General features: G+C 39.9%; 1 protein-coding gene and 1 pseudogene across 1 annotated transcript in view; one reads left to right on the top strand and one right to left on the bottom strand.

Annotated features, from left to right (window-relative positions):
- The window catches only part of SLC4A8 (solute carrier family 4 member 8), a 321,698-nt gene that overhangs the window by 285,072 nt on the left and 15,299 nt on the right, over positions 1-21,327 (top strand). Inside the window, exons 21-24 of the mRNA XM_089692984.1 lie at positions 4,527-4,700; positions 6,561-6,698; positions 18,001-18,101; positions 20,218-20,316. Coding sequence (XP_089549110.1) covers positions 4,527-4,700; positions 6,561-6,698; positions 18,001-18,101; positions 20,218-20,316 — 512 coding nt within the window. The remainder of the gene's footprint in view (positions 1-4,526; positions 4,701-6,560; positions 6,699-18,000; positions 18,102-20,217; positions 20,317-21,327) is intronic.
- LOC149472121 (U2 spliceosomal RNA) lies at positions 8,985-9,099 on the bottom strand (annotated as a pseudogene).

Here is a 21,327-nt window from a genome sequence, read left to right on the forward strand (position 1 = left end):
CCTCATTTACCACATAGTTGCCAAATTAAACAGTGCATTGAGGTCGGCTTGTAAGTTGAAGACATCCTGTAAGGACGTTATTCTACTGCACAGCTTGGTGTCATCTGCAAAGACTGAAATGGAATTTATAATCCCAGACCATATATTGTTTCTAGATATATTAAAAAGTAAGGGTCCCAACACTGAACCTTGGGGTACACTACTGACACCCCTAGACCATTCAGAGTATGAATCATTAACCACTACTCTTTGCATACGATCTTTTAGCCAGTTTTCTATCTATTTACATACAGATTTTTCCAAGCCCGTAGACTTTACCTTACACATTAGCCGTATGTGGGGAACTGTGTCAAACACTTTTGCAAAATCCAAGTATACCACGTCCACTGCCATCCCTCTGTCCAAGGTTTTGCTCATCCCCGCATAAAAAGAAATCAGATTTGTTTGACAACTTCTGTCTTTCATGAATCCATGCTGTCTGTTGCTTAAAATATTTTTTTCCAGCAAGAACTCATCTATGTGGTCTTTTATTAAACTCTCCAGTATCTTCCCAACTATAGAAGTTAAACTAACAGGTCTATTAGTTTAACTTCTATAAAGATTTCTGGTAAAGATTTTGACCCCTTTTTAAATATTGGCACCATATTGGCCTTACGCCAATCCAGTGGTACTATGCCAGTCATTAAAGAGTGCCTAAAATTAGAAACAATGGCTTTGAAATGACAGAGCTCAATTCTTTACAGACCCGTGGGTGTATGCCATCCAGTCCAGGTGCTTTGTTCACCTTTATACTCTCTAAATATTTTTGGATCATATAAGTTGTGAGCTAATGTGGATTATCTGGAGCTGTGTCAATACCATGTCCATTATGGACAAGAGCTCCTCCATGCTCCTTTGTATACACAGAGCTGAAGAAGGTATTTAATAAATTTGCCTTCTCTTTGTCCCCAGTCACCCACTCTAGATTATTTTGTAAAGGGCCTACATGCTCGGACCGGACCTTTTTACTATTAATATACTTGAAGAATTTTTTGGGGTTGGTCATGCTATCTTTTGCAATCTGTTGTTCGTTTTCGATTTTTACAGCCTTTATTTCCTTTTTGCATATTCTGTTATATTCTTTGTAATGTTTAAACGATGATAGCGTTCCTTCATTTTTTTTTAATTAATAAAAGCTCTTTTCTTATTATCTATAGCTTTTTTAAGTTTGGCCGTAAGCCATATAGGTTTGATTTTTAGCCTTTTAAACGTGTTGCCCATGGGAATATATTTTGCAGTATGCTCACATACAGTCTTTTTGAAGAACTCCCATTTCTTTGTTGTGTTCATCTAAGCCAGTTTCTCAACTCCAGTCCTCATGGACCCCCAACAGGTCATGTTTTCAGGATTTCCCTCAGATGAAACAGCTGTGGTAATTACTAAGGCAGTGAAACTGATCAAATCACCTGTGCAAAATAATGGAAATCCTGAAAACATTACCTGTTGGGGGTCCATGAGGACTGGAGTTGAGAAACACTGATCTAAGCCAATATTCCCTCCCAGTCTAAGTCTTGGAGAGCAGCGCTCAGCCTTGGAAAATGAGTGTTTTTATTTTTCCCATATGTGCTCGCTGTTTACAGCTTACAATAAATGAAATCATGTTATGGTCACTGTTACCCAGATATTCTTTTATATGGACATATGTAATAAGCTTTGCATGGTTTGAGATTACCAGGTCCAGCAGAGCATCATTCCTAGTAGGGGCTTCTATGAACTGTACCTAAAAATTGTCTTGTAGTAGGTTTACAAAGTTTTGCCATTTAACTGTTCCTGCAGTACCATTACTCCAGTCAATTTCCGGGTAGTTAAAATCCCCCATTATTATCACTGTCCCAGCCCTTGCAGCCCTTTTGAAGGTTCACTAGTAGTACACAGAATTGGCAAGAAGTGTGTCACCTGTAGGGTCACTGGTACTGTAACCTTTAAATATACTGTGCAGCCACAGAGCACAGTACTTTTCAAGCTTTTTTAAACTATGGGGTTGATTTATTAAAACAGGACAGTGCAAATCCTGCTGCAGCTCTGCATAGAAACAAATCAGCTTCCAAGTCTCTTGTCAGAGCTTTAGGCTCCATGTACACTGGGTGTTTTGATAACGCTGGTAACGTTTGCTGTGTAAAGTCACATTAAAAACGTGAGTTTTTCAGCTTTTTTTTAGCATTTTTGCATTAGCGTTTAGCCATGTTTTCCACGTTTGCGGTTTTTACTGTTTTTTTTTTTACCAAAAAACCCCACGTTTTTCAGTGTGAGAGAGTTTTTACAGCTAAAAAACTTGTCTAGAAACCCACTAGTCCTGGGTTTTTTTCCAGCCAAAAAACCTCCCTGCCAAAAAATGTTGATTACAGTCTATGTGTGCATGGACACATAGGATAACATGCTGGGGAGTTTACTGGCTGTAGAAAAAAACATCAAAAGCCAAAAACAGCCGCTGTAAAAACGTCCAGTGTGTATAAGGAATAACGGAACAAGGTGAAATCAGAAACTGATTGGCTACCATGCACATCTGCACTAGATTTTGCACTCTTCAGTTTTAGTAAATCAACCCTTTGTGTTCAGCTGTTCAGTTTGCCCTATATGTATTTGGATTTGGCAGTAAACCAGTTTATAAAAATGAAGCAATTCTTATTATTGTTTACTTGCTAGTTTTTATCAAAAGGCAAATTCTGTTGGTAGAAAGTAAATCCATTACAACGCCATTATGACTCATGCAATCCTGGAGCAAAACACAAATTAGATTAATTAAAAGCTTGATTACATTTAATAACACTTTACGTTTTTTGACATGTCCCCATATAGATGATATTTTTATTTATTTTTATAACCTTTTTTTTTTTTTAAACATTTGATTTAGCCATGGCTAAAGATAGATCGGTTCCTTGTAATTTAACAAAGCAAATATAATTGGATCACAGTTTGTATACTTTTTTATTTATTTCAGGTACTTATATAGCGCTGTCAATTTACGCAGCGCTTTACACATATATATTGTACATTCACATCAGTCCCTAACCCTCAAGGGGTGTACAATCTAAGGTCCCTAACTCACATTCATACATACTAGGGCCAATTTAGACAGGATCCAATTAGCCTACCAGCATGTCTTTGGAGTGTGGTAGGAAACCGGAGTACCCGGAGGAAACCCACACAAGCACAGGGAGAACATGCAAACTCCAGGCAGGTGGTGCCGTGGCTGGGATTCGAACCAACGACCCTAGTACTGCCGGGCGGAAGTGCTAACCATTTAGCCACTGTGCTGCCCATTTAGCCACTGTGCTGCCCTTTTTCTAGCAGAGCTGTAATAAATATGAATTGCATTATATATTAAGGCAAAAGTGATATACAAAGTGCAGTAAGCCATGATAACAAGCAGTAGTCATTACTTTGATAAGTTGTCATCTCTGATAGGCTGCTAGGGGGTGCTACATTATGTACATCATAGTTGCCTTTGCACTGTTTTGTTCCTGTTCTGGTGACAGCAGTTATGAATTTTCTAGTGTCAATGGTTACAAGGATGAATTTAACCACTTCCCAACCGGCCATTGTATATAAACGGCCGGACGGTGGCAGTGCAGGGTCGGGTGGCCGTTTAAAAATGGCCTCCCTGCACCCTGCTTGTGCGCGCTCCCTCTGTATGAGGTCCCGATCATGTGATCACTGATTGGCCAATCAGTGATCACATGCAAAGTAGTAAGCAAGATGTCACTTGTGACATCATTGCTTACTACGTGTGAAATCTGTGAATGATCACAGAGGTCACATGGTACAAGGCTATTCACAACAGCCTTGTAATATGTGACAAGCTGTGACCAATCACAGCTCACTCAGTACTTCTCAATGACTGCAAGAATGCAGACAGAGAGAAAGAGAAATGATTGCTTTTACATCCTATATGGGTGTAAAGCAATCAGTGTAAAAAAAAAAAAAATCTTTATCACCCCCCACAAGTAGTACAGTCACCATGGTGCACTGTACTGCTAGGGTGACAGTATGTAAAAAAAACAATAAAAAATATGTTAAAAAAAATGTTTAAAAATTATAATTTTTGGTTATAAACTCATTTGGATTTTTTTTTTTTTTACTAAAAAGATAACGGAATACATTTTGGCCAAGATTTATGATGAAATATTATTAATTTGCAAAATTTTATAAAGAAAACACATTTTTCCAAATTTTTGGACATTTTTATTTACAGAGCAAAAAAAATAAAAATCCCAGCAGTGAATAAATACTACCAAAATAAAGCTTTATCTGTCTCAAAAATTTTTAAAAAAATTCATTTGGGTAGTGTTGCATGACCGCGCAATTATCATTCAAAGTGTGATAGCACTGAAAGCTGAAAATTGCCCTGGTCAGGAAGGGGGTAAAAGTGTCTGGTCTGGAAGTGGTTAAAGCACAAAACAAGCTTTAGATATACGTTAAAGTAAAAATGCATTGTGTTTATGTGCCACATTGGAACTGATAATGACTTCTGTTTTTATTTGTTGCAGTTCTTTGACCGGCTTCTTCTCTTCGCTATGCCAGCTAAACACCAGCCAGATTTTATCTACCTGCGGCATGTGCCTCTGCGAAAGGTCCATCTTTTCACCATCATACAGCTGACTTGCCTGGTTTTACTTTGGGTTATTAAGGCGTCTCCAGCTGCTATTGTTTTCCCAATGATGGTAAAAAAATTAAAAACATATTTTTGTGTTTGTGTCCTCTTTAATGGACCAAGTTGTGTTCAAATTATTTAACATACTCCATTTTGATATATGTCCTTTGTGTCTTGAAATTACTATCATAGTTGTCAGGTCTTCTTACATGCACTGTACATGCAGATGATCTGGAATTCTGTTGGCATAGGCTGTTGAGTTAGCAGAATACTCTAAATTGCTACCCAGGAGAGATTACACATGGACTCTTAATAACTTCTTGTGGTGACATGGGAATAGGCTTGCACCTCGTCTGATGGTTCTTCACTTGCCTCATACTAGTATGGACACCGTGAACACAGCTTAAAATGTAATTGTGGCCAGGCTATGGACATTTAAATATATACTAATGTTTAACAAGCAGTACGTGGGCTTTAAAACAAGCCCTCAATAAATTCTGTAGCTGCAGGCACTGTGGAGCAATTCATCTTCAAAATTCACTGTAGAATCACTGGAGTTGTGGACTAAGGCAGCATTTTTCAGAATATGCAGTGGCACCCCATAGCAGTATGAGAGGGGGGCACTGCAAGTGTGGTACTGTATAGTAGCCTAATATACAACTTCCAGAGCCTGTAAACCCTTTCAGAGCACAAGAAGGTGTCAGTGATTGCCCTCTTCATCCAAAAAGTAACAATAGCCTTCCACATGCTCCTAAAATCACAGCAGTTGGCTGAGTCGCCTAGATCTGGGCGTATGCAAGCTGTGCTTACTGCTGTATTTGGGTTTCCTTTGCTTGGGCGAGTGACTGTGTTGTACAGCCAGTATGCATATATTTGTGTGACTTCAATGATGGCAGCAGGATGCCATATGAAAGATTGTGAAGTGTTTGCATGAATATATTGTTGTTCACCTCTTTGGAAGCTGAAGAGAGATGTTACTATTGTATTATAATGTGTAGTTGGTGTAGAGCTGGTTGATGTGCACACAAAGCTTGCTCCATGTCATTTCTATTTTTGGGATGTCAAAGCTGTTCTGTTTTGGGAATGGGTTGAGAACTTGGTGATTATGGTTGGTTGATGTTTATTAGTTTACTTCTAATATTTATTTATTAATTACTGCACCATTTAAAAGTATAACTGATCCACAAAAATGTGTACAGGTAGGGTGAGTGGAATGATAGTTCAGCTGCTTCCAAAGAGAGGCATGACCAAACTGGTCCATGCCAACTCAGCTCTGCTGATCCAGCAGTAACTCAGCTGCCTTCCAAATTTCTGATCTCTAATGTAAATAAAGAACTGGTTGTCCGGAATAGGGGGGGCCAGGGGAGCTTCTGCATTTGATGTGAATTTGAGGATGAATAGCTTCACAGTAGCTGCAGCTACAGAAGTTGGCAAGGGCTCTTTTTAAAGCTTACTGCTTGATAAGAATAGCAATACACAAGCAATGGCATGGCACCAGATTGAATTTGGACATAACAGTACAAATCTGCTAGTATAAACTGTTCATTTGTGGTTATATGAAGTTACTTGTATAGAATAAAGTTTCATTGTTTACAAATCATGGCTGCATTGCTGATTGAATTGCAGAGTTTACCACCATGATATCCTCCCAACAGATTTCCAGGATTTCCAGGAAACATACATATCTTCACATACTGACATTATTAAAAAGGATTTACATACACTGTAGGAACAAAAAAACACAGCAAGAAATGGGTTGACCTTGAATATATTGGGTGTAGCTTCGATTGCACTCTAAATCAACATGATGACATGATATGTAATATATGCTGAACACTATTTGTGTCAGGAATATGTGCATTCTGAGCAGCTTGCTCTTATGTAAGGGTAAGAGAGCTGATGTCAGTGATCATTTGTGGTTTGGTTGCAGGTCCTCGCACTTGTGTTTGTTCGAAAAGTAATGGATTTCTGTTTCACAAGTCGGGAGCTTAGCTGGCTTGATGACCTGATGCCAGAAAGCAAAAAGAAGAAGCTGGATGATGCTAAAAACAAGGCTAAAGAACTAGAGGTAATGGGGGAAAATCCCTTTTGTATCGTGGGAGACATTTAGCTGTATATCATAAGGCAATGTGGAGTGCAAAGCTAATGTACATTAATCTGTGTAGTAATCCATAGGAGCCCGTCAGAATTCTTTAAGACAATTTAAAGATTATTTTAATTAATTATTGCACAATGTATGTTTCTCTTTACTTTATTACCTAGTATTAGTCACCTAGCATACCATAAGTTCATTTAGCAAGAAAATTAATTTTCTAAGTATCTATTGTACATACTTGTAAATTTACATAAATTGATGGAACATGATGCACCTTTGTTATACCTTTTAAATTTTCTTGGAGCAGCTATCAGTACAGTTATAGCAGGTAAATGAACCCTCTGCTGAAAGTCCATTGGCCTTCATGTAGTAGCATTTAATGGAATATTAGCAGTGATGGCTCAACTTGTAGAATAGGTGGGGTTGATTTACTAATGGTGTTGAGGCTGTTGACTTAGGAAAGTGAATGTTAATAAATAAGGTGAACCAGTGTTCACTTTGAAATGATTTAGGAAAAATCTATTTTTTCGTAATTTCCTTCACAAACGATTGAGTATTTAAAGTGAGCACAGGTTCACCTTATTTACTAATATTTGCTTGGCAGTATTACGTTTTTAGTAAATCAACCCCAGTGTAGTTAAAAAAAAAGTTTTGGTCTATTTGAGAAGGAAGTATCACCTATCAAAATTAGTGGATACAACATTATCATACGCAAATTTTTGACTGAAAAGATACTTTTATTACAGAAGCATCAAAAACAACATGATACGTGTAATCGGGGTACATCTCACCCTGTACTGCGACGCAGCGCACCACATAGCAATACAGTTCAAGCATACAATAAATACATTCAGAAATAAATACATTCGCTCAGCGGTATGATGCCTGACGTGATGTGCAGAGGATGAATCCCCAGACCGCCACGTCATGCATGACGCCGCTTACCCCAAAAACCATAGCATCCTGATACGCAGTACTAAGTCATGCAGTAAACGAAAGCGAAAAAACCGGAAAACCGAAAATCACACTTTACAATAGGCATCGGGTGTGTGGGGGGGGGGGGGGGGGGAAGGAAGGGGGAAACACAGGCCCGAAGCTTTATTGAAAGACAAAGACACGCAAGGGGGAGTAGGGGGAAGGGGGAAATCTTCAGACGTCCTCTTCCTCCTTAAAGTCCATCAAGGAATAGTCTCTGAGCAGACTGAGGATCAGTCTGCGGCAGTCCTCAATGGACATCCTCTCCCGCTGGTGGATGAGGCGCTTTCTGGCGCACCATAAAGCGTCCTTAAAACAGCACAGCACCCGCCAGGCGCCGTCAATGTCCTCCAGAGAAAAGGTTCCACAGAACAGTCCATTCAACACCCCGAAGTGAGTGATGGCTGTCTGTGGTATCATACGCAAATTTTTTTTTTTTTTTTTTTTTTTTAAGTCCGCAAACGTGAGACTGTAACGAAAAAACCCGTAAGTGTCCGCAAAAAAGTGCAAGTGCAGAAACACACACACGAAAAACGTGCACTTAGGGGTGTGTTTGTCCTACCCCCGAAAGGGTTGGACCGTTCACCCGATCCCCCGGGGCACGAAGCTCCTGACAGGGACAAGGTTCCCATTTGGTCCTCCTGGCCAAAAGGCCTGGTGGACCACCGTTCCTTATGCCCAGCCGAAGCCGGACATCCAGTACTAGGCAAGGGGGTTCTCCCGAAGAGAAAACCCCCTAGGGATCAGGGGAGGAAGGAACCGTATGGCCACACATCCTCCCCCTAGACTTCAGGTAAGGCCCGAGGACCCACACCCTCCATCCGTGAAAAACACACACATAAGAAAGCAAAAAGTGACAAAACGTGGGAGTGGTTTAAATAAATAGAATAAAATAAAAAAGTGGTACCGTGCCTAATAGTGCACAGACCAGGCCCTGAGGCCCGTAGCAAAAATTGCCCTGGACTTAGCCAAAAGACCTGGTCCTTAGGGCGCTGTGCAAAAAAGAGTGTAAAAACAGTGGCCATGTGTCATCTTCACACCGTGGGGTCCCACACCCAAGTGTTACTAGTGACACCCCTGAGCGCGTCTCCTCAGGGGGCACTGAGTTTGCGGACTTTTTGCCTCCTCAGCCCCAGGCCAGACCAAGGTAGCATGCTCAAACCAGGAGGAACTGGGTCTTTCCGGTCTCCCCAGAGGAATTACTCCCAAGGCCCCAGAACGAATCATGGCGCTCCCTGGTTTCTGTCCCTCCGGTACTAGCCTTCCGGACCCCCATCATACCAGTGAGGGTACTGTACAACAACCATCCCCGTAAACTAGAATGGTCGGTAGCACCCCCACTGGACACTGATAAGAACAGATACTACACTTGATCTTAGCCAAAAGGCCGAGAAGCGATATCATACGCAAATATCATAGAAGCAGCTGGGCCATTTGCCTAATATGTCCATGGACCCATGCTTGCTAAGCAATTATATAGGCAGTGACTAATGTGACTGCTCTCAAAAAAAAAAACATAAGGGAGAACATGTCAACACTTTCTGCTCCACCTAATTAGGTTTGTAATCCATAATCTTTCAGGTGTTTTGACCACACCTAAATTGGTTGCAGTGTGTGACAATTAGTATATGTGTACCTTGACCGCTCCCATTTTGTCTGCTTTGGACTCACATTATCACATTTTTCCATTGTCAGGCTATGTTTCAGTAGTTGACCATGGGTTTCTTTTCTTCCTTTTTTTTTCTGCTTATATCTGGACTGGCTGCAGCTATTGCTGATCATTGGTGTGGAGATTTGAACCTGATATATTAGGGAAAGTAGTGTGTTAATAGTTAACACAAAATAATTATCAGATAATAATTATACCTTATACACCCTAGCTACTTGTTCTGCCTGTTTAGTAGTATGTGTCTAGCTTTAAGCATTCACAAAGTGTCAATAAAATACACTATATTGCCAAAAGTATTGGGACACCCCTCCAAATTATTGGATTCAGGTGTTCCAATCACCTCCATGGCCACAAATGTATAAAATCAAGCACCTAGGCATGCAGACTACATCTACAAACATTTGTGAAAGAATGGGTCGCACTCAGGAGCTCCAAGAATTCAAGCGTGGTTGCCACCTATACAATAAGTCCATCTGTGAAATTTGAACTGTTAGCGGTATTATTACAAAGTGAAAGCAACTGGGAACAACAGAAACTCAGCCACAAAGTGTTAGGCCACGTATGACAGAGTGGGGTCAGCACATACGGAACCGCACAGTGTGCAGAAGTCGCCAACTGGTTGCAGAGTCAATAATTAAGACCTCTAAACTTCATGTGGTCTTTGGATTAGCACAACAACAGTGCGTAGAGAGTTTAATGGGATGGGTTTCCTTGGCTGAGCAGCTGCATCCAACCCTTACATCACCAAGTGCAATGCAAAGCGTTGGATGCAGTGGTGTAAATTACGCCACCACTGGACTCTAGAGCAGTGGAGATGTGTTCTCTAGAATGAAGAATCATGCGGTCTAACAATCCGATGGATGTGTCTGGGTTTAGAAGTTGCCAGGAGAACGGTACTTGACTAACTGCATTGTGTCAAGTGTACTGTTTGGTGGAGGGGGGAATTATGGTGTGGGGTTGTTTTTCAGGAGTTGGGCTTGACCCCTTAGTTCCAATGAAGGGAAATTTTAAGGCGTCAGCATACCAAGACATTTTGGACAATTTCATGTTCCCAACTTTGTGGGAATAGTTTTTGGATGGCCCCTTCCTGTTCCAACATGACTGCACACCAGTGCGCAAAGCAAGGTCCACAAAGACATGGATGAGTGAGTTGGGGTGGAGAAACTTGACTGCGCAGAGTCCTGACCTCAACCCAGTAGAATACCTTTGGAATGAATTAGAGCGGAGACTGCGATCCAGGCCTTCTCATCCAACATCAGTGCCTGACCTCACAAATGCGCTTCTGGAAGAATGGTCAAACAATCCCATAGACACACTCCTAAACCTTGTGGACAGCCTTCCCAGAAGAGTTTAACCACTAGCCTACTGGGCACTTATACCCCCTTCCTGCCCAGGCCAATTTACAGCTTTCAGCGCTGTTGCACTTTGAATGACAATTGCGCGGTCATGCAACACTGTACCCATATGACATTTTTTTGTGACAGATAGAGCTTTGTTTTGGTGGTATTTAATCACCTCTGGGATTTTTATTTTTTCTTAAACAAACTAAAAACCACTGAAAATTTTGAAAAAAAAAAAGTTTTTTCTTAGTTTATGTTATAAAATTTTGTAAATAAGTGATTTTTCTCCTTCACTGATATGCGCTAATGAGGCTGCAGTGATGGGCACTGATAGGCTGCACTGATAGGCACTGATGAGGAAGCACTGGTAGGTGGCACTGATGGGCATTGACAGGCATCACTGATGGGCACTGAAAGGCAGCATTGATACATGGCACTGATATATGGCACTGTTAGGCGGCACTGATAGGCGCACTGACTGGCACTGTTAGGCGGCACTGTTAGGCGGCACTGATAGGTGGCACCGATGCACACTGATAGGCGGCACTGACTGGCACTGATAGGTGGCACTGATAGGTGGCACTGATTGGCATTGATAGGTGGCACTGACTGGCACTGATGGATGACACTAAAAGGCAGCTCAGATGGGCACTGATATTTGGCATTGATGTGCACTGGTATGCACTAATATGTGGTATTGATGTGGCACTGATAGGCACTGGCACGTGGCACTGATTGGCACTGACAGCTGGCACTGATGGACTTTGACAGGTGGCACTGCTGGGGCTACACTGATCATCAGGTCACACTGATAATCAGTGCCCTGATGATCAGTGTACATGTCCCCTCCGCGGAAGGCCGATTACCGGCTCTCCTCTCCTCTCAAGCTGTCAGCATGACAGCTCCCTCCAATAAGGATTCTGATAGACACTTTTAAACCCTATTGAAGGCAGCCTTTGCTTCTGCCTTACAACTGGCAGTTGCAGCTATAACCATTTGTCAGCATGTTGTAAATTGCAAATTCAACAAAGGCTTGTTATTAAAGTGGTTCTAAAGTTAAAACATTTTTTTTGCTTTAATGCATTTCCTGCATTAACCACTTGAAGACCGGGCAATAGCTGAATGATGGATACAGCGTGGTCGCTTAGATATGGGAGGGCGTCATATGACATCCTCCAGAACCGTGCCACCCATGTGCCCCCTGGGTCGCGCACCCGGTGAGCTTTGTAATCGCTGTGTCCTTTGGACACAGCTAATCACATGACATGGTAAAGGGCCAATCACAGCATCCTTTTCCAATGCAATCAGCTGTGTCCAATGGCACAGCTGATCACAATGGAAATACAGTTACCATTTATTGGCTGCACTTTCCTCATGCTGTCACAGCATGCAGAGAGAGGAGACATGGTAATCGTCAGCTGTATTCCCACATCAGAAGATATCAGTGCAGCCTCAAAAGCACATCAGTGCAGTCTCAGAAGTGCCCATCAGTGCAGTCCCAATAGTCTCCATCAGTGCTGCCAGTCAGTGTCCATCTGTGCCACCAGTCAGTGTCCATCAGTGCCACTAGTCAGTGCCGCCAGTCAGTGCTGTCTATCAGTGGCTTTCAGTGCCATCTATTAGTGACCTTCAGTGTAGCCTATCAGTGTCCATCAGTGCCGCCTATCAGTTCCCAACAGTGCTCCATATCAGTGCAGCCTCATCAGTGCCTCCTTGTCAGTGCCCATCAGTGCAGACTATCAGTGCCCATCAGTGCTACCTATCAGCGCAGCCTCATCAGAACCTGTCAGTGCAGCCTATCATTGCCTATCAGTGCAGCTTCATCAGTGCACATCAGTGAAGGAGAAAAATTACCTGTTTACAAAATTTTACTACAGAAACGAAGATGAAAAAAAATGTTCAAAATTTTTGTTTTTTATTCATTTGTTTAGTAAAAAATAAAAAACCCAGTAGTAAATAAATAAATGCCACCAAAAGAAAGCTCTATATGTCTAAATAATGATAAAAATTTCATTTAGGTACAGTGTTGAATGACTGCGCAATTAGCATGCAAAGTGCAACAGCACTGAAAGCTGAAAATTAACCTAGTAGGCAAGTGGTTAAAGTAAAAAACATTTTTCCACTTGTGGTGCCCCCCCCCCCCCTTCCTTAAACACTTGCCTAATGAGTCTTTTCTCAATACAGTGCTGTGCCTGGCTGCAGCTCTTCTCTCCCCTTCCTTTTCTCACAGTAGACTCATAGACACAGGCAGCAGTAGGGGTCATTTACTCCTGCTGCTGTCAGTCAAATCCTGTGAAGAGGCAGCTGAGTGCATTCTCGATTCGCATATGTGCCCCATAGCACATGGCAAGAGAAACAGTGGAGAGTGCTGGTGGGGGACCACCAAAGAAGAGGTAAAGGACCATTTTGTGCAATACCATTTCACTGAGCAGGTAAGTATAAACCTCTTTTTATGTTAATAAAAAGAAGGTTTTAATATCACTTTAAAATAATTCCAGGAAAATTTCATAGAACACATGGTGCTAGAAAACGACATGGAGCTCAATACATTGAATTCTTATACTGTACCGCGCTCCAATATTATCAACCTTTTGTGATTAACCTTTTTTGGTTGTGTGAATTTCTTAATATACCACCTATAATCCAATCATTACTTACTTCTATGGTGCTTAAATATACAATTAACATAAATTAATTTATAAATATGAATTAAAAAATTATATGTGATTATAACAAATATTAATAAAAAATTAATGAAAAATTGGAATGTCAATTCTATGTGAATAAAATAATAAAAAATTAATAAAACATTAAAAAAAAAAAAAAAAAAAAAGGGAAATGTCAATTATTTTCTTTGAATTTGAGATGGTGTTGTTATTCAATTTAGTTAATGTGATAAGTCTGTGTTGGCAGCTTGAACCTCTCCCTCGTCTGCTCTCCTCTCTTTGTGCTTTCTTCACTGGCTGCTTTGTTTATTCCTCCATATACGGAACATGCAGAGAAGGGAAAAGAAACATAGTGTCTTATCCGGGATATAAGTGATAAGACACTATGTTTCTTTTCCCTTCTCTGCATGTTCCGTATATGGAGGAATAAACAAAGCAGCCAGTGAAGAAAGCACAAAGAGAGGAGAGGAGACGAGGGAGAGGTTCAAGCTGCCAACACAGACTTATCACATTAACTAAATTGAATAACAACACCATCTCAAATTCAAAGAAAATAATTGACATTTCCCTTTTTTTCTTTTTTTTTTTTTAATGTTTTATTAATTTTTTATTATTTTATTCACATAGAATTGACATTCCAATTTTTCATTAATTTTTTATTAATATTTGTTATAATCACATATAATTTTTTAATTCATATTTATAAATTAATTTATGTTAATTGTATATTTAAGCACCATAGAAGTAAGTAATGATTGGATTATAGGTGGTATATTAAGAAATTCACACAACCAAAAAAGGTTAATCACAAAAGGTTGATAATATTGGAGCGCGGTACAGTATAAGAATTCATAGTTTAATTTCATACACCTAGAGAGGGTGTAATTAGTGCCTGGCGATCCAATATTTAATTAATATTCACTTAAGCACACAATTAACACTAATAATAGAGTAAGTTAACTCCTGGTGGCTCACAAATAACTATTCTACTAAAATGGAGCTCAATACAGTTGTGCAAGTTAGAGACAACTTGGGTAACAGGGATTATGAAGTAATAACATTTGCCATACGTTACAATTTGCTTGAGGTGATTGTAGCCGTATTAGTGCACTTGTGACAGAAACAATTGAGTACTGACGTGATACTTTTTTTATTTGCACTAACATACAATTTTAAGGACAAGCTTTCGGGGTATGCCCCCTTTTTCAAGGTCCAAGTTGTACTGCTTGGACCTTGAAGAAGGGGACATACCCCAAAAGCTTGTCTTCAAAATTGTATGTTAGTGCAAATAAAAAAAGTGTCACGTCAGTACTCAATTGTTTCTGCCATACGTTAAAAGAAAAAGAAGCATGTTGGTATGACAAGAAAAAAATTCAAAAAAGGTAACTTCAGCAAGCTATGATCCTTACTGCACACGTAATGGAACCAAATATTTGCAACAAAAAGTACATGAGGTAAGTGGGAGTGTTTTAAAGATGTAGTGAAAAAGCATATTAGTCATTATATTCCATTGGGTAACAAACATAAAAGAACAAAATGAAAACTTATGTGACTAAATATTAGTGCAAAAGAAACAATTACATTAGAAAAAACAGGCCTTTTAAAAATACAAAATAGAAGGTACACCTTTTGGCATTCCAGTTTTTCAAAGAATACATTAAGCAATGCAAGGGAGCAATCAGGGCAGCTAAATTAGAATATAAGAAACACATTGCTACAGCAAGTAAAACAAATCCAAAAAGTTTTTTCAAACATCTCAATAGTAAAAAGGTTATGAAAGAACAGAACAGATAGGCCCCATAACAGATGAATATGGGAAGTAGGTCACAAATGGCATTTTAAAAGGCTGATGTAGTAAATAATTTTTTCTTCACTTTTTGCAGATGAAAAAGAGGGGTTTGATAGTCATAACAGTAATACTAATAGCATTTCACTGAAGGTACCTCTGTGTCAGGCAGAAAACTAGGTACAAAAGAGACCACAGAACCTTATTGTGAACAAATCACCAAGTCAAGGTGGCTTACACCTGCAAGTCCTTAGGGAACTTGGCTTGTTTATAGCCAAGTCGCTATTTCTAATTTTTAAAGACAGGTTATTGAGAGAAATGGTACCAACTGATTGGCATAGAGCAAATGTGGTGCTAATTTACAAAAATAGATTGTGATGTATACCAGGAAACTACTGACCAGTTAGCCTAACATCAACAGTGTATAAGGTATTTGAGGAAATGGTAAGGGACTTTATTAAGTGTTCTTGCATGGCAAGACCACTTACTGTTATCTCACATACTGTATATATTCTTATTATTATAGTCAAATTTACCACCCTAACTCCTCCCACAGTTTTTACACTACATAGACAGTAATATACCGAAATGTGCAGATTGTTCCCAAGTGGTGTGCTATTACTTTGTGGAACGTTTTGCAGAATGGTTCACGAAATATCAGCGTTTTTGTGGTGAAATTGGTCCCATAGGAATGAATGGCGGAATGTTCAAAACTAGAGTGGGAGCTGACAAAAGCTAGAGTGTGAGCTGAAAAATCAGGACATGATTCCTAAACTGCCATCACCCCCTCATTTTTAAGCCCACCTGCACAAATCTTATATCAAAACGTTCAGCTATCCCTGCTGCCACTAAAAATGTCTGCGGCTAAGCCATAGCCCTGATAGTTTTCACAATATGACCATTTGTTTGCAACTCACGCCGCCCATTGACATTCATTGAAACTCCACTCTAGCCACCTCAAATTTGAAGGGCAATTTCTAAACTGCGACTGTGCCTTCATTTTTAATATTTCAGAGACATACTATGCATCAAAATATAGGTCTGGGTCTTGTGATTCTCACAATATAAAGCTCTTCGGTGTAGGATTTAGAATTTTTAAACTACAACCGTTTGAACATGGCAACCGCCAGTGAACTGAGCAAGTTGGAGCAGTTTATTTTTAACCGCTCTTCTCTGCCCTTGCTGTTGAGTGAGTTTCCATAGGAACCCAGGTGTGTGAGCAGGCAGCAGAGTGACAAGCCTCTCCACACAGTTACTCCGCCCACTCCAGTTGTAGACTACTGGTGGAGGCAAGAACACTTCACACAATTTCCCCAGAAATTATAGCTTTTCTAGTTCAGAAATGTGTTTGTGGTAGAGGTATTTTAAGTAAAAACCAACATGGATTTAGGAAAGACTGTTCTTGTCACACCAACCTGTTACTGTTCGATGAGGCAGAAGTGGTGTGCCCCAGGGTTCTGTTGTGAATGCAGTTTGGTTTAATGATATAGAGGTTGGAACTAAGAGGTTGGTTTAAGTGTTTGCTATATACCAAATTATGCGTGGAAATTACTTCAGCACAGGATATAGCATCATTACCAGAAGATCTAGATAAATTGGGGGTTGGCAAATAAGGTTCAGTATTGAATGTAAAATTATATTTTTGGGTGTCAAAAATATACATGCAAAGTACACATTAAGATGGGTCTCCCTGGGAGAATCAGTGATGGAAAAGGATCTGGGTGTGGTTCACAGACTTAGTAATAGCATGTAATGCCAAGCTGCGGCTAACAAAGCTAGCAAAATATGCATTAAAAATAGCATACATTCAAGAAATACATTTAACAATTCTACCCCTTGGGAAAAAAAAACAAAAACATTGGTTCAGCCTCATCTTGAATATGCTGTCCAGTTTTGGTCACCAGTCCTCAGGAAAGATGTTGTTGACAATTACATACAGTAATACTTCTGTTCATACTTTTTCAAAGTTTTATCAGATGGACGTTTAGACCTCTGTGAGCTATGGCCACAAGGTACTTCAAGCTGTTATCTGAGTGTTCAGGGTCCATTGCCCTATGTTGTTGGCCTGTTTGCTATCTTGTTGCCAACTCCTCAGTTTATCACCTGAGGATGCTCCATGTTCTATGATTTCCTATCCTGTGTCCTGTAGTGTACAGTTAAGATAATGGGAATTTTGACTTATCAGTAAATTCTATATCTTAAAGTACAGTACAGGACACAGGTTCCTCTTCTCTGTCTTCTGTTTCCCCTTATTGCCCGCTACGAAACTGTCCAAAGGAGTGGGTGGGGCTATATAAGGGTATACTGAGAGCGTTTCCAGGAAACCTTTTGCCAATGTTCAATCACCTGAAGGTATCAGCATATAACCCATGGTCTGTGATTTTTTGTCCTGTGTCTTATATAGTACTCCAGGGTATGGAATCTACCGGTAAACCAAATTTCCATTGTCCTTCAAACAAAATTGAACTTGTGGACAATAAGGACTATATCCTAGTTGGAAGCAAAAAGTATGTCTCCTTGCAGTAATCTTGCTTGTCTACTTAAGTATGATATGATAGGTAAAAAGTGAGTCTGTTAAGAATTATCCACTTGGCTCCCAGTCCACTTTGGAGTCTTAGTTTTTCTGCTGAAAAAAGAATGGCCCCACTTCCCCTGTTGCACTCTCCACAAAGGGTGGGGTGGGACTCTTGGTGGCATTCCTGGATGTGCATGCCTGAGTCCATTACAAACCCAAGAAAGTGGTGGGTGGTTTATTTTTCAGTTTCTACCAAAAAAAAGGATGCTCTGTGTGGATTGACCTTTAAAGTTTGTAACAGTGGTCTGTATCTGTTTTTTGTAGGAGGCAGAGAAGATGCTGCAAGCAGGTGAAGACAAAGGCGTGCAACTTCCTTTAGAGACCAGAAAATTACTGGGCAGCCCTGGGAGAAACAATAATTCCCGGTAAGTTAAACATCACCCTTTGTTAGGAGTTGTCTAGGTGGCTTTGCAAGAGGCCATCCTTAAATGGACGCTGCCTAATGCAGATGGGGCTTAGACTTTTAAACAGAGGACTAGATATACCTTTGAACATATATTTCATTTACCAGTTGAGTAATTTTTCTTTTCAAATAATTTTTAATGAAAAAAGCAATTTCTGTTGATTTATAAAGGGGTATATTGGGTAATTGAGTGTAGAAGTTAACAAAAAGGGGTGTGGGTGTAGCAAGGTAGGACTGGCAGTCTCATGACCCCAGGAGGGGCCAGAATTCACAATAATGCACCCCTAACGGTAGCTCAGAACCATTCAAACCACACTCGTGCACTTTTCATAGGAGAGCAACAAAAAATGTAAGCAGTTATGCTAATGGAATGAGATCATGTAACAAAAATAAATTAGGTGTTATCTCAGTTTGGCTGCAAAAGTGGAAATACACTTTAGGCTGCTTAGCTGAATAAAGTTTGGCCAAATTTGTTACCAAAGAAACAGCCTCTCTCTGGAAAAAAAACAATGGTTGGTCATCCTGGATATTTGGACTAAGTAATATTTGAAATGCTCCTTAAATATATATCTGACTAAATTTATTACAAAATCATACTAGGCAGATATGTACAGGTCTGACAAATATACCCACAGTCCTTAATTTCAAAGAGAAAAATCAGGAGCAGTTTGTACTTGAGCATTTAGCCTTACAGTTCAGATCACTAATGCGGCTATTTGTAAAAACATTTGTTGGGCTAATGTGATAAGCATTTGCCCAGCCCTGACGAATTCTGGCTGTATGTAGTTTAATAGAGTTATTTTCTATGATTGTCAGCACCATCTAAAGGCCATAATGCCGGATTTTTTCTGAAATGCCTCAATCAGAAAAAAATACTGAATTACGGCCTCTAGATAGCGCTGATGACCATCGGAAATCATGATATTGAGGAAAATACAGCTAGAATTCGTTAGGGCTGGGGGAATGCTGGTTACATTTGTCCAACATTTTTTTTTAAAATAAATTAATAAATAGACCCTTTTACAATGCTGCAAGTAAAAAGGTAATTCATAAGAGTTCTGACAGAGACTAAAGCAAGCCGTAGATCAGGGGGTATTGAATTAAAATTTATGGAGGTCCAGTCATTAAAATCTTCTTCTAGCAGAGGTCCGAGTCTCATGTTTGGGCTATGACTCGTTTTTTTTGCATAACAGCCCCACCCCCTTACATTGCATAACCCCTTCTTTACAATACAGCCCCCATTTACATTACAGTTGTCCCCCTTTACAACATCCACCCTTTACAATACAGCACTCCCTTTACATCAGAGTACCCCGCTTTACAATACAGCCCCTTCTTTACATGACAGTGCCTGCTTTACCTCACATCCCCCCTTTGCATCCAAGTCCCCCCATTTTACATCACAGCCCCCCTTTACATCACAGAGCCTCCTTTACTTAAATGTCCTTTGTCCCTCTTCACATCACAGCCCCCCCCCCTTCCCCACCTTACATCACAGACCTCCACCCTTTACACCATTGTCCTCAGCCCACCTTCCTTGCATTTAAATTAAAAAAAAAAATGAATGCATGGGCTGTCAGTTTTAGAGCTGCAGGAAGTCAGAATGGACTGCAAGCATGCTAATCAGTGCCCTCGCAGTCCACTGAAACTATAAGTCCTCCTGCAATGATCTCTAAGCCCTGCACAGTCATACTGATTTTTACCTGTGACAGTGGGTGTGGGGAGACAAGTCACTATGAAGCACCCCCATCACACCCCGATTCCCCACTGTGACAGTGGTCGTGGGGGGGGGGGGGGCTGACCACTGTCACAGTGGGGAATCGGGGCGTGATGGGGGTGCTTCATAGTAACTTAGTCTTTAAGGAAGGGGGGGAGCAAATGTAAACAACGGACTTTGCTTTGAAATTGTAAATTCCAGTTGAATGAGGATACATTTTCGGTGTTAATGACAGTATCCTCTTAAACAAATATTTTAGTATGTATTTCCCTACCTACTGTGCAGTAGAACTCAAATCATAGTTGCAGAGAGGTTGGAAAGGTGATGTGATATCTTCAGCTTATTGTTGTTTTTGTTTTAGATGTGATCCCTCTGACATAAATATCTCTGATGAAATGCCTAAAACTACTGTGTGGAAAGCTCTCAGTATGAACAAGAGTTCAAAAGCAGAGGAAAGAAGGTAAGGAAGAATCTATACATTATTTACAGGTGTTTAGGTGGTGTAGGCTAGTTGCTAAAACATGCAAAGGTTTCTTTAATTACAAGGGCTTTATCATAATGTAGTTTATACTATATACGTCCATCATAATGTAGTTTATACTATATACGTCCATCATAATGTAGTTTATACTATATACGTCCATCATAATGTAGTTTATACTATATACGTCCATCATAATGTAGTTTATACTATATACATCCATCATACTGTAGTTTATACTATATAAGTCAGTGTTTTGAATGCAGCAAAGCTAGTGAAATTGGATTTGTGGTTTGGTGTATTTTTTAGTACCCATTTTAGCTCTAGCTTAGAGGTTAGCAGTTTTGGTCACCCTTTTGTCATCATTTTGACTACATATCAAGAGGCTTGCCAAATTATGAGGTATATGGTGTAACAAAAAAGTGATAATGATATTGAAAGCATTCTAAATATGTTTTCCTGCTTTTAATCATTTTCTGGAACATTGGACAAAAATTTAAGGCAGCCCAGGACTGTTTAATTTTCACACAGAACAGAGACATTCTTTTCATTAGACTAACTCTGAAATACAAAATTGCTGGTTAAATCCTAGGCTATACAGTGATTCCAGAAAAGGGTTATTAGCTGTGAGATACAATATGCAGGTCAAGTAACCCATGAATGTTGTGGAATTGCAAGTCTTAACATGTCCTTCTAGACTATGATTGACAGACCATCAGGCAAATGCAGCCAATTACAGATTTTTTTTTAGAGAACTCAAAACAGTGACTTACTGTACATTGTCCGTAAGCTTGTATGTCACAATCTGCTATTCTACAGTAGTGGTCTTCCAGATGGCCATGGACATTAGGTGGCTGCCGTAATTTCTGGCCCTTGGTCAGTCATTCTGAAGAATGATTATTGCATAAATGTGTGTGATTGCTGTGACTATGATTGCTTGTATATTGATAGACTAAGGAGCATCAGTCTTATCATATTAGAACAATAGCA

Source organism: Staurois parvus, unplaced genomic scaffold (assembly GCF_062004578.1).
Source record: "Staurois parvus isolate SC_StPar_1 unplaced genomic scaffold, SC_StPar_1.0 ptg000023l, whole genome shotgun sequence".
Classification (NCBI taxonomy): Eukaryota; Metazoa; Chordata; class Amphibia; order Anura; family Ranidae; genus Staurois; species Staurois parvus.